Source organism: Leucoraja erinacea, chromosome 28 (assembly GCF_028641065.1).
Source record: "Leucoraja erinacea ecotype New England chromosome 28, Leri_hhj_1, whole genome shotgun sequence".
In the NCBI taxonomy this organism is placed as follows: Eukaryota; Metazoa; Chordata; class Chondrichthyes; order Rajiformes; family Rajidae; genus Leucoraja; species Leucoraja erinaceus.
In genome coordinates this window covers 16,862,999-16,877,775 of record NC_073404.1, presented here as the reverse complement: position 1 = coordinate 16,877,775, position 14,777 = coordinate 16,862,999, and the positions used below count along the sequence as shown (strand labels likewise).

Genomic DNA, 14,777 nt, shown 5'->3' with positions numbered 1-14,777 from the left:
TGGTAATTCCAGCCAAAGTCCCAAGTTTGCTGCCGGGGGGCAATGTGTGTGTGGGGATCATCAAAGGGCCAGAGATCCTTCTGATAACAAATGTCTACCCCATCAGTCTCAAGTCTGAACGGTCCCGCTCTCTCTCTCTCTCCGGCATGCTCGATCAATGTGCAATGCACTCATGTTTCTCTCAATGTTTCCCCTTACTCTCTCCCCTTGTCTTTCTTCAATGTCTACATTCTGTCCACATCTCTCTCTCCATTTCTCAAAGGCTGAGTCAGTTTCTCCTTTCTCTCTCCCTTTCTCACAATGTTGTGGTCCTCTTGTCCTGCCCCCTCACTCTTTATTCAGTCCTCTCTCATTTTTCCAGTAATCTCTAACATTCCTTCGACAGCTCACGGTGGCTGTCACTCTACTAAACAACGTACCTCGGTGACTGCCAATCACCCCCCCCCCCCCCCCCCCCCCCCCCGACACTTATTATTTATTTTTTTATTCAAATCGTTTGCTATGTCGCTCTTCAAGGGAGATGCTAAATGCATTTCGTTGTCTCTGTACTGTACACTGACAATGACAATTAAAATTGAATCTGAATCTGAATCTGAATCTGATATTGTAGCCCCACTCACTCTCTCTCTAACACATAAATGAATATCAATATCCCCTTCCCAATCTCAGTCTCTCACCCTGCACAACCATGCGTTTCTACCCCCCCCCCCCCCTCTCGCTCTATCTCCAGATTGAGTCCCTCTTTTATCCTTGCACTCTCTTGATTGAATGGTTCTCCCTCTTCCCTTTCCCAATATTGAGTGGTGCTGATTCCTTTCTGCCTTTTACCCTCACTGTCTTCCTGTCACCCACGCAATGTTCAGTTATCCATCTCTCTGTGACCTGCGCCAGATACTGGCAGAACGACATCTGAGATTGCAATGGACTCGACGAAGAGGAATCCATCTCTCTTGCTGAATATTGAATAGTCCTATATCGCTAAATGTGTGGCCCATCTCCCTCTTTCAGAGCTAAATGATTCCCCTCTCCCTTTGAATGTTGTGTGCTCACCCTCATTCTCTCTTAATGTTGTGGTATCTCTCTATTTCTCAATATGGAATGGTTCTCTTTCCCTCTGTGTTGAAGGGCCTCTTTCGCAATCTCACTTGCCTTATTCTCTATTGTTAAACTAGCTCAATGTTTCCCTATTCCATTTATTATTATGCAATTTATTATGCAAAGACTTTGCCTCCATCGCAGTGAGGATGTGCTTGGTGAACTCATGATGGATGTGGTGGATGTTTAATTTGTGTTTATTGTATGTTTTGTTATTATTGATTCTGTGTATGACTGCAGGCAACATAACTTCGTTCTGACTGAAAGGTCTGAATGATAATAAAGGAATCTAATTCTAATCTAATTCTAATTTCAACATGTTTTTCTTATAAGGTTCAGCTGTTGTCTATGCTGGCTCTCACAGCATTCTTCTCCCACCTTCACCCCCTCCCCGCCCATCAACACCAATCTGATGGTCACATCACTCACCAACATGCTACCCTCAATTTACACCAACCAATTAATCTACCTGCTCACCTTTGGAATATGGGAGGAAATTGATATACCTGGGAAAACCCATATGGTCACGGTGAGAACGTGCAAACACCACTCAGATAGATCCAAGGTTAGGATTGAACCTGGCTTGCCAGAGCTGTTAGGCAGCAACACTACCCCCTGTGCCTCCCCTATTAAATTGATTACATCTGACAAATCTATTTCTAATCCAGTATGACCGAATAAATATTTACAATTACACAATAAATTATTGTAAATAAAATTTATTTTGCTCCGTTATAGCACTTTTTGAGTAAAAGTATTCATCCTGGGTTTGGATGGGAAGTTCTTTACTCTGGGTACAAGAGATCGTGGTACAATGTGGAGTATTAATAATTGCACAAACCCGTCAGTATTGAATTAATAACCAGAATATATACAATGCAAATGAAGGATCAGTTGGCAGTTACAATAGTTTACCATCTCATTCAGACCATGTAACAATAGTTATGGTTTGTTGAGATTCTATTGATTTGTACCAGACTCAATGGGCTCCACCTCTGACCTTGGCATGTTGTAGACATGAATATCAATGTCTGCTGTTGCTTGTCACTTCAGAATGTAGAGCCCTTCCCTTGTCCTTGCTGACCTCTGCTGTACAGAAAAAATGGGAACTCAGTTAAACTTTTTGGTATCTTACGCAAGAGAGCACATGGTAATGGTCCAACTAATTTCCGCAGACCATTCTATTTGATAAAACTTGTGTTCCAGATGTGTTATTGTACAAAATGGACCAATATAGAAAACTCAATCTAAACGAGTGAGAGTCAAGTGTGGGGAAGGATTGCCTGACGTGGCATTTACGTTACTGGAATTCCGGTGGATTAAACCATTGGGATAGAGATAGAGAAAATACATGAGATTCATGTCTTGAAGAACATTTTACGCCAATGATGTTCTTTGGAACAAAAGTCACTGTTGTTAGATTGGGAGATGTAGGAAGCCATCTGTGCACTAGAAGAGGCCACAGAGCGCAAAGATATAGTGAACATTATTAGGATGAGGGTACTTTGGGAATCAACCAGCTGGTGTGGTGTGAGAGGATCCATACCTGGGACAGAAAGTCATGGCAAGCTACCGCCACCATGCTCATTTCGGAGCCAGTCAGCTAGCCTGCTGTCAGAACATGGCACAGCAAGTAGCTCCCATGTAAATGTTATAACGAAAATATATGTTTTTCATTCATTTGTAAAGATGTGATACTGGAATGGTTAGAAGTCCAGCTGACTTGGCCTGTACTGGCTGGAGTTTAGAAGAATGAGGGGTGACTTCAATGAAACATACAGAATAGTGAAAGGCTTGGATAGAGTGGATGTGGAGAGGATGTTTCCACTAGTGGGACAGTCTAGGAGCAGAGGTCATAAAATTAAAGGACTTCTTTTAGGAAGATGCGAAGACATTTCTTTAGTCAGAGGGTGGTGAATCTGTGGAATTCTTTGCCACAGAAGGCCGTGGAGGCCAAGTCAGTGGATATTTTTAAGGCAGAGATATAGATTTTTGATTAGTACGGGTGTCTGAGGTTATGGGGAGAAGGCAGGATAATGGGGTTAGGGATGAGAGATAGATCAGCCTTGATTGAATGGTGGAGTAGACTTGATGGGCCGAATGGCCTAATTCTACTCCTATCACTTATGACCTCATGACTTCACCGCAGACAGGAGCAATAACTCACCAGCTTTTATTTTTGGAAAAGAAAGGGCAACAAAATGGTGCCATTGTGGACTCGAGACATGGATTCAATCCTGAACATAGGTGCTGTCTGTGTGGAGTTTGCGTGTTCCTCATGTTCTGGTTTCCTCCCATTTCCCAAAGATGTACATGGGTTGGTAGTTAATTGGCTGTTGTACATTGCCCCTAATATGGAGGTGACGTTAGAAACTGGGGATTGAGAATAGGTTACAAAGGAATTTTAGTCTTTATTTTAGAGATGCCATGTGGAAAAAGGCCCTTCGGCCCACCGAGTCCGTGCGACCAGCAATCCTGCACACGAGCACTAAACTACACACTAGGGACAATTTTAGAATTTTTACCAAAGCCAATTAACCTGCAAACCTATATGAGTTTGTAGTGTGGGGGGAAAGTGGAGCACCCAGAGAAAATCCACGCAGCCACGGGGAGAAGGTACAAACACCGTACAGACAGCCCCCTGAGTTGGGATCGAACCCTGGTCTCTGGTGCTGTAAGGCAGCAACTCTACCGCTGTGCCACTGTGCCACCCTTAGTGCATGGGATTTCTCTGTGATCACTCGGTGAGCTGAATGGCCTCCTTCCTTATCGTAATGAAATGATGAAAGCATAAGGTAGCTGGGCCCGAACTTTCTCTGGTGTCCCTGGGCAGTGTGAGTGAAAGGTTTAATGTATATAGACCACCCAGCTGGAGTAGTTAATCACAGGATATAGATTGATCTTCAGTGAAAACGTTGACATCTGACACTGCCCAATGCTGGCTGAGGCTCAACAACAACTCTTCAGCCCCTGAGTGGCTGCATGAGAAATGATCCACACCCCTGACACCAGTACCCCATAACCCAGACCCAGCCAAGAGCGGAACTCACTATCAAAACATGGAGGGGACGGGGGACACAATTGTTTTGGCAGCCACGCACACATGCGCACACTCACACGCGCGCGCGAGGCTCAGAGGCTCAATCCAGCGCTAAAAGCGGAGATTTTAAAATCGGGATCACAAAAACATGGGGGGGAGATGTCCCCCACCTCTCAAAACATGGGGGGGGACGGACGTATCTCCTCTGGCCCCTCCCTCCGGGTTTTCCGCCCCTGGACCCAGCAATGGAAGTCCTGACCCATCATCCATGGGAATGAGACAAAGCCCTTAACCCTTATCATCAGGCAATTTCCATCTTACTGAGGGCACTGTAGCTGCTGTCAAAGACCCGCTATTGAGACGCAATGCCCTCTTATGTCAAAAACAATGGAAGAACCCTAGCGGGTCAGGCAGCATCTCTGGAGTATCATTAATAGGCAACGTTTCAAGTCGGGACCCTTCTGCAGACTGCAGTTACTTGTTCCTACACAAATAACTCACTGGGTCAGGCAGCATTTCCGAACGGGACCCTTTTTCACAAGGTCTGATCTATCAGTCTGAAGAAGACTCCTGATCCGAAACGTCGTTTGTCTATTTCTCCCCACAGAATTTCTCGCCACTGAACCATTGAGTTCCTTCAAGCAGTTTTTTGGTCAAATTTCCAGCATCTGCAGTCTGGTGTGTCACCCTTGTACATAAGCTTTTAAAAAAAAAAAAAAAAAAATACTACACTCCAATGTTCCTTAGAACAGTCGTAAAAATCACACGTGACCGAACTTCAAAAATACCTCATTAGATGTTAAGGTTGTGGGAAGTACTGAACTCAGGGAAGAATCCACAATAAGCAGTTATATTTGATCAATGGACACCATATGTACAATTATATCCCAGGCTGATGCAATCATTCTCATTCCCTTTGACAGATGTTCAAGTCTATCCCTGAAGTGATGTGATTTACGGATTTGAACCCACTTTTAACTTTGCTTCACTCAGAGTGGATCTTTGTACAGTTCAAAGGATGTGGGAATGACAGGTGGTCCAGGTTAATCATCCTCATGAACCAAACTCTCTTACATCTAGTCATTTTTCGTCCACTAAGCCACAACATCAATTATTTCTGACCTTCCTTGGTCGCCCTTGTGCAAGGTCACCAACTCAATCTATTAACAACATCACTGATTCACTGTACAGCTCCTACAGTGCTGTGGGGAAGAATACTGAGATCTGGTGCCATTTCTACCGGCAATTAGCGAGTGAGAAGAGGCTTCCAGAGGTTTAAGCTGAAAAGTGTGTGTATACAGGGGGTTTGAAATAGACCCAGTGAGAAATACCACCTCCCACCCTTGCCTGGATGTGAGACGTGTGCATGCTTATGAGAATTAGTGCTGCAGGAAGGAAGGACCAAACAAGTTACTGTGACAGGTTACTACCACACAGAGTGCAATCTTTACACATCTGATCTTCATGGATAACTAGCACGTGGATAATTGATCTCAGAGCCCAGGAATAAGTGAGGTCAGATCCCAAGGATAACTGGTCACAGATCCCAGGGATAACTGAGTTTGGATCCCAACAATAAAGTCTCTCAAGTCTAACCCATTCTGGAATTTTCCAGTCCTACCCTCACTTATGGCCCTACTCAGTTAAGGGTAAGGATGGCAGACAAGGGGGGAGGGGGGTCTCGCCTTAAAGTGCAAGATTCCAGCACAGTGCGGTGCAGCAGAAAGTAAAAGACACCAGATGCTTCGACCAACCTTCCAGACAAGGCTCATGAAGGTTCCAACTTGGTGACACATGCGGACAAGGTGGAGAAGAAAGCGTTTAGCATGTGAGACTTCATGAGGAAGGGTATTGGGAACAAAAGTTGGGACATTGTGGTACAGTTGAACAAGTCATTGGTGAAACATAATCTATATCCATGATGTAGAGCTCTTTGCCTCTGTGTTGCTATATCTTTCTGCTCAAGATGCAAACTTGCTCACCTTGTTCTTCCAGCGCTTCTGTTTTTGTCCCCCTAGACTAGAGCAACATGTGTATGACATGGTGGCACTAAGATCTGCATGCATGGTCTCATCAGACTTTGCAAAGACAGTTTCATCGACCTGTGTAGGACGCAGTCTCAGCCATGGTTCTTGGAGCTGTGATCAGGACACTGGGGAGAACGTTACTGCTCTATTGGTAAATTGTGGCATTGAGCGGGCATTTTGAAAGATGGTATCTCCCACAGGGTGGCACTGGGGCACAGCTGCTGAAGCTGCTGCCTCACATGCCTCCAGCCACTGGGGTACAGTCCCAATCTCCTGTACTGTCTGTGTGTGGAGTTTGCAAGTTTTCTCTGCGACTGCATTGGTCTCCCTTGGGTGCTCTGGTTTACTGCCACGTTCCGAAGATGTGCGACTTGTTAGATTAAGTGGCTGCTGTAAATTGCCCCTAGTGTGTGGGTTTTGTGTAGAATCATTGACGTAGACGGCAGCTGACAGGAACGTGGGGAGAATGCAATGGGGCTGTTGTAGATGGGGCCTAGTTGGTCAGTGAGTTGAAGGACTGTTTCCATGCCTGTTTGCCTCCGTGAGTCTAACACCGCAGCAAGGCCTCAGTCACGAACTGGAGCGTCAGCCTAGACAGATACTGTTGTCAGGATTAGGGAAAGGGTTGACCCTACAACCACCGATGCAGAGTCGAGAGTGCTGGTGCTGCGTTTCCTGCTGGCAGATAGGACACCACGTTCTGAAGTCCTTCTGATTAATTATTGCTGAAGTAACTGACAGAAACAAACCAAGAGTGGCCGTTGGACAGAATTGAGGGGGCAAACTTCACAATGGTGCAGAGCTGCCGAACCACGAGTCGGGAGCGGAGAGTGGGGGGGGGGGGGGGGGAGAGAAGCAGGCCGCAGACCATGCCTGTTTATCACCGCCCTCAGATCCGAGTCCGACGTGCGGCTGGCTCAAAGCACTGGTGGTAAAAATCTACCCGCTACATATCCCGACCCCTTCACAGCCCTCGTGGTGCAACGGCCGCACGCTGCAAAGCCCCCGGCGGAAAGGGAGGGTCACATCACACTGCACCGGTTCCGACGCAGGGCTCCCTGAAAGCGGATGGCGGTGTGCATGTGCCTGCAGCGTGCGCAGCCAATGGTCTTTAGCAGTTCATTGAAGAGCATGAGGATGTGCCAGTTGTACTTGGCCGAACACTCAATGTAGCCGCACTTCCAGGTCTTTTTCACGAGGTTGGACACATTCCGCCTGGGAATGACACGGCCCTGCTGCAGGTCCCGCTTGTTCCCGACAATGATGATGGGGATCTCGCTGGTTCCAATCACCCTGGGCGGGAAGAGCAGAAAGAAAGAGAGAGAGAGAGGTCTCTGGATTAACAGTCTGTTCATTCAACCATAGCACCAAGACATCATGGTTTCATTATTGCAACTCTCCCTTTGAACATTTTACATATCAATATCGGAGAATCGGGAAATTTAAGTCACAGAACGTGAAGCAGAACAAGAGGACAATATGCCCAGGCGGCCTCTGAGGTCAACATGACTCGCCTAACACCCAACTTCATCCAACCCTATCAACATATCGAAGTTAGACACAAAATGCTGGAGTAACGCAGCGGGACAGGCAGCATCTCTGGATAGAAGGAATGGGTGACCTTTTGGGTCGAGATCCTTCTTTGGACTGTTTCAGTCTGAAGAAGATGGGTATGTGGGTATCATGAAGTCTGAAGAAGTATCTCCAACTGAAACATCACCCATTCCTTGTATCCAGAGATGATGCCTGTCCAGCTGAGTTACTCCTGCATTTTGTGTCTATCTTTGGTTTAAACCAGCATCTGACTCTTCTACTGGGCACTGAGCATCTTTTCTTCACAATCCACTCAAATGCTTTTGTGACTACTATATTTACAACCGCCACAACGATTCTACGACTCTTATTTTCAACATCTATAATTGAAACCTAGTGAGCAAATTTATTTTCTAAAGAAAACATTATTACTGCATATTTTACAGGATTTCACAATAGCAATTCAATTTGCCCAATGAATGAACTTCACGGCTTGCGTTCCCCTTGCAGTCTGATGCAACCTGTCGCCTGGACTCTGACAGAAACCATGAGGTTACTAGTGGGCTTGAGAGAGTTCTGCTCAGATGAAGGATGTCATTACACATCCTTGGTTGGAAATGAGAAGCTCTGATAGAAAAGGAAGGGTTAATTAGACACACTAGGGACAATTTATTTTACCGATGCCAGATTAACCAACAAACTTATTTCGTCTTCAGATTGTGGGAGGAAACCGGAGCACCCGATGAAAACCCTTGCGGGAATCATGGGAAGAACGTACAAACTCCATACAGACAGCACCCGTAAGCAGGATCGAACCCGGGTCTCTGGCGCTGTGAGGCAGCAACCCTACCACTGCGTCACCGTGTCACCCTTGTTCAGTTTTGTTCAGTTTTCACACAACTGAAGCAGCAAAGGCAGAAGTGAAGCTTTGTGGAAATAAACAGCAAAGCTCTGAAAAATCATCACACTTTCCATTAAAACTAGGTTATTAAATTAAGAGTGTACTAAGAAAGTACCCTTACGTTCACTTAGCCTTTGCACCATAGCCTTTGTGTGTAGAGACGTCTCGGCTGGAGAAAATAATTGGAGAGAATAAAGGAGAGAGTGGCAAGGGCTGTCGTTAGACCAAGGGTCTGGGAAGTTTTAAAAATTCAGCAGTGAAAGACTAAAAGCTCTTAAGATCCTGAAAATAGCCTAAAATAATGGATGGGCTGGTTTCCAATAACAGGGACAAACTTGCAAAATGTAGAGAGGTTGTTTCCAATAGTGGGATAGTCTCGGACCAGAGGTCATAGCATCAAAATTAAAGGATGTTCTTTTAGGAAGGAGATGAGGAGGAATTCCTTGTACACCAGTTACTGAAAGTAAGCATGCAGGTACAGCAGGCAAATGAAGAAACCTAATGGCATGTTGGCCTTCATAACGAGAGGATTTGAGTAGTGGAATAAAGAGGTACTTCTGCAGTTGTACAGGGCCCTGGTGAGACCACATCTGGAGTATTGTGTGCAGTTTTGGTCTAATTTGAGGAAGGACATCCTTGCTATTGAGGCAGTGCAGCATAGGTTCACAAGGTTAATTCCTGGGATGGCGGGAATATTTACATTTACATTTGAGGAAAGATTGGAAAGACTGGGCTTGTATTCGCTGGAATTTAGATGGATGAGAGTGGGATCTTATAGAAACATATAAAATTATAAAAGGACTGGACAAGCTAGATGCAGGAAGAAATGTTCCCAATGTTGGGGGAGTCCTGAACCAGGGGCCATAGTCCAATGACAAAGGGGAGGCCATTTAAAACTGAGATGAGAACAAACTTTTTCACCCAGAGAGTTGTGAATTTATGGAATTCTCTGCCACAGAATTCTCTCAGTTGAGACCAATTCCCAGGATGATTTTAAAAGAGAGTTAGATAGGGCTCTAAGGACTAGCGGAATCTAGGGATATTGGAGTAAGACAGGCACGGGTTACTGATTGTGGATGATCAGCCATGATGACAATGAATGGCGGTGCTGGCTCGAAGGGCCAAATGGCCTCCTCCTACATCTATTTTCTATGTTTCTATGTAACTCAGCGGGTCAGGTAACATCTCTGAAGAAAAGGAATAGGTGATATTTTGGTTCGATTTCAGTCTAAAGAAGGGTTCTGATCAACTTTTGTGAGTTGGGTTAGTCTTAGACTCTGCGAAACAGCAAGCATCATGCATCAGAATGTGAGGATCATGAGTCAAGGTTCCTGAATAAGGCTGATTGTCAGTTTTCGCTTTGAAAAAGCTGTGCGTGCGCGTGTGTTTGCTTGCTACTTGAAGCTTGTCTAGTGAGTAAAACTATGAAGAAAGGTGCCACTAACATGGGGGATTTGACCTCTAATGCCCTCTGTTTCTTAAACTGCTTGTTCTGTTTTACAACCAGTACAAGTGAATTTTGTATTTTTTGCTTCAGAGCCTTTTTAAAACAACTTTTATAAAAGAGATTGTGGCATTTCATTGACAGAAAAATGTTGCAGACAAAATCCTAAACCCGAGCTAAATGGAATTGTCTATAAAGTGGAATTAATCTAAGAGTTTAGAAAGTACATTGAAAGATAGGTGTGGGGGAACAGTTACATTTATATGTTTAAGAAAGAACTGCACATGCTAGAACAATTGAAGATTGACAACAAATGCTGGAGAAACAGCGGGTGAGGCAGCATCTATGGCGAGTAGGAATAGGCGATGTTTCGGGTCGAGACCCTTCTTCAGACTGATGTCGGGGGTGGGGTGGCGGGAAAAAGATACAAAGTAGGCGGAGACAATAGGACGTGTGAGAACTGGGAAGGGGGAGGGGAGGGAGGGAGAAAGCAAGGGCTATCTAAACTTAGAGAAGTCAATGTTCATACCGCTGGGATGTAAACTACCCAAGCGAAATATGAGGTGCTGTTCCTCCAATTTGCGCTGGGCCTCACTCTGGCAATGGAGGAGGCCCAGGACAGAAAGGTCGGAATGGGAATGGGAGGGGGAGTTGAAGTGCTGAGCCACCGGGTGATTGGCTTATATTTATGTTTAGATTTAATGTTTACATTTGCATGCACATTTACATATACACATACATTTACATATACACATACATTTACATTTACATTTTGTAAGGATTGAACTTTAAATGATTTGCATAAAGGATAATTCTTTGGAGTCTGAAGAAGGGTCCCGACCCAAAACGTCACCCATTCCTTCTCTTCAGAGATGCTGCCTGTCCCGCTGAGTTACTCCAGCGTTTTATGTCTATCTTCGATTTAAACCAGCATCTGCAGTTCTTTCCAACACATGCTTTGATTCTGCATGGTTAGTGCATGATTGCCCTCCCCAATGCAAAATTTGACAACCATAACTATAGGGTTTACTGTGTATCAATTCCAGACCCTTGGAGTAAAGGATACCTTGGGGTGATTGCAAATTGGAATCAAGTCATTTCAATTCTTTGAAGCCATTTGCTGCCGTCCCTCAGGCTTACAAATGAGGACATTCAAACTATGAGAAATGAATTAAAGCTGAATTTGGTAAAAATGTTGAAGCATTAATGTTAATTACTCTCACTGAGTGCACACTCGGCAGGTGTCATGAGATTAAGAATCATGCTACTAAATGGGTTTCCACAGCACCAGGAATATGAGGGCCTCCTAATTTTGAGTCACACTTGGGCAATGTGTGCCATAGTATCATAGAGTCACACAGCATGGAAACAAGCCCTTTGTCCCAACTTGCCCACATCGACCAACATGTCCCATCTATACTAGTTCCATCTTCTGCATTTGGCCCATAATCCCTCTAAACATATCCTATCACTGTACTTATCTAAATGTTTATTAAATATTGCAATAGTACCTGCCTCAACTTCCTCCTCCGGCAACTCGTTCCAAACACCCACCACCCTTTGTATTAAAAAATGTTGCCCCTCAGGTTCCTATTAAATCTTTCACCCCTTACCTTAAACCTATGCACTCCGGTTCTCAATTCCCCTACTCTGGGCACGAGACTCTGTGTGTTTACCCGTTCTAATCCTCTCATGATTTTGTACATCTCTATAAGATCATCATCCTCCTGTACTCCAAGGAATAGAGTCCTAGCCTGCTCAACCACTCCCTATAGCTCAGGCCTTCAAGTCCCAGCAACATCCTCGTAAATCTTCTCTGCATCCTTTCCAGCTTGACAACATCTTTCCAATAATGTGACATTCTGGTGAATTTCATCTGCACCGTCTCCATTGCAATCATGTCCTTCCCCTGGTGTGGTGAACAAACCTGCATGCGATATGCTGGCTGTGGCATGACCAACATACAACATAGTTGTAACATAATTTCCTTGCTCTTATATTGTATACCCAACTAATGAAGGCAAGTTACACAAAAAAGCTGGAGAAACTCAGCGGGTGCAGCAGCATCTATGGAGCGAAGGAAATAGGCAATGTTTCGGGCCGAAACCCTTCTTCAGACTGATCGGGGGCGGGGGTGGGCGGGGACAAGAAAGGAAAAAGGAGGAGGAGCCCGAAGGTTGGGGGATGGGAGGAGACAGCAGGGGGACTGAGGAAGGGGAGGAGACATCAAGGACTAACAAAATTGGGAGAAGGCAAGTATCCTGCATCCCTTCTTAACCACCTCATCTATGTTTCTGCAGTCTCCAGGGATAAGGGCCCTATGTTTCTCACTAGTTCCGACAGTCCGACTGTTGATTGTGTATATCCAAGCATGACTTGTTCTCCCAAAATACATCATCGTGCATGCTTCCATCTGCCACTTCTCTGCTCATCCTACCAACTCGTCTGAAGCCAAAGACCAGCCCCCTCATTATAAACAGCACACCAATCCATGTGTCATCTGAAAACTTACGAATTGTACTCTCACCTTCACATCCAGTCTGTCAATGTACGCAGCAAACAGCAACAAACCTAGCACCGATCCCCGTTGTATTCCACCGACACAGGCTAATCACAAAGACAACCCTGGCCTGGACCATTGTCCTCTGCCTCTTATTGCCAAGCCAGTTAGATTTGCCAACTTGCCTCTACATTTTGGACCAATCTCCCATGTGGGACCTTGTCAGAGCCCTTCCTGAAGTCCGTGTAGACCACATCAAATGTGCGACTCGGATACAACAGGTCAGTCGGTTTGGCAACCACCCCTTACAGGCGTTATCACCCACAGCAGGTGTGAGCCCAGAAAAGCCTGATCCATTCACTGTTAAACCATCACTGCTGCTGGGTCTAAATCCTGGAACTCACTCCTCGAAAGCACTGTGAGACCACCTTTGCCAGTGGGACTGCAGCGGTTCATGACGGCAGCTCGGGGCCATCTGAGAACCCAAGAAAGGGCCTTTCAAAGGGCAAATAGAGATTGGTAGTACAAGCTGACCTTGGCACCAAGCTCCAGACCTCATTTACATAATTTACAGTACATTCAATTTACATTGAATTTCCATTAATTATCACCATGGCAACACCCTGTCCCTACTTGTAGCGAAAGACACAATTCAAGAAATATTTCAAACCGAGGAAGTTTCATGTCATTTAATGACATACCCATTATCGCAATGGATGTTCTGAGCCAGTTTTCTGATGGCTTATACCCAATTAGTTATACCTCAACTTGCACTACTGGAGTGACAGCAACTTGCTACATTTACCCTGATCAAGGACAAATACCATAATCAAGAAAACAAATTTCTTAATTAGGAAAGGATGTCCAGTGTTATCGAGAGTAGGCAGGAGAATGGGGTTGAGAAGGAAAGATTGATCAGCCATGATTGAAGGCAGAGTGGACGATGGGCCGAGTGGCTTAAAGGGCCTGTCCCACTTTCACGATCTAATTCACGACATTTTTTACTCGTGGACATTTTTCATCAGACTAGAAAAACGACCCGACCTACTTGATGCCACGAGTACCTACAACTAGCATCACGGCCTGCTACGACCTCCTACGACCTCGTGACAACCATGCTGCGAGTATGAGTCAAGGGCAAACACGACAGAGGTCGTGAATTAGGTCGTGAAAGTGGGACAGGCCCTTAATTCTTCCCCATGATCAAGACCATTAGTTAAAACAAGACAACATTCATATAGTAACCTGGAGCAGTGTGGACAATGAACTATGACCCATATATAAACACAAGAAATAATTGATCATGATCTTGAAGACACATCTGGAAGAGGAAGCAGAAGGTAGGAAAAACTCAACGGGGTTAAGTCCTGGCACCTTCCCATGCAAATGTAGGAGGGGTAACTTACACCCCCAACGGTATGAACATTGACTTCTTTAACTTAAAGTTGCCCTTGTTTTCCCTCTCTCTCCATCCCCTCCCCTTCCCAGTTCTTACTGTCACCAACTACATTTTATCTCTGTACTACCCACTCCTCTGACATCAGTCTGAAGAAGGATCTCGACCTGTAACGTCTCTCCAGAGATGCTGCCTGTCCCGCTGTGTTACTCCAGCATTTTGATTATATCCTCCTTTTCAATAATTTTATTACCACCTGGATATCCACTGAGTAATTTTGAATGAGACAAAAGTGTAGAGCAACCAGTGTCAGGGGACTTCCCTTTCGACACCGCTCCTGAGTCTGTTACACTCAGCGGGAGCCAATATTGGGAGAGGTGAAAGATGGTTGACAAGCTGGTGAATAACGGTGGCCAAGGGAGATAGATTAGCTTGTGCATGATCTACTGCCAGCACTCCTGGCAGGAGCTTAGCAGTGAAGTCCCCATCAGTAGATGAAAAGAGTCTACAAGAAAAACAAAATGCCATCGAAAGTTGGACTGCTATTTTAATTTTCCATCCCTTCCCCAGTGTGTGGCTCCTTGCACTGTCACAGTAATGTCTAAAGCAAACTCCAGGAACATCATCTCATCTTCTGTCTGAGCATGTTGCAGCCTTCTGTACTAAACGTTGAATTCTACAACTCCAGGTAACTTGATTGCTCTGCCTGGGTCAGCCTGTGGTGTTGGCTCAGCTTGCTATTTATTACTTTATTTTTCCCTCTCTGGGAGTGAAGGATGAGTGCAGTCTGACCTGCCGGGTAGTTCCTCCTGCTCTGCACTCTGCAACTCCTGCAGTCTAT

At 45.2% G+C, this 14,777-nt stretch overlaps 1 protein-coding gene across 1 annotated transcript in view; it reads right to left on the bottom strand.

Annotated features, from left to right (window-relative positions):
• Window positions 1-606: 606 nt before the first annotated feature.
• LOC129710702 (ras-like protein family member 10B) overlaps window positions 607-14,777 on the bottom strand; it is an 82,907-nt gene continuing 68,736 nt past the window's right edge. Inside the window, exon 4 of the mRNA XM_055657874.1 lies at window positions 607-7,455. Coding sequence (XP_055513849.1) covers window positions 7,185-7,455 — 271 coding nt within the window. The 3' untranslated portion in view covers window positions 607-7,184. The remainder of the gene's footprint in view (window positions 7,456-14,777) is intronic.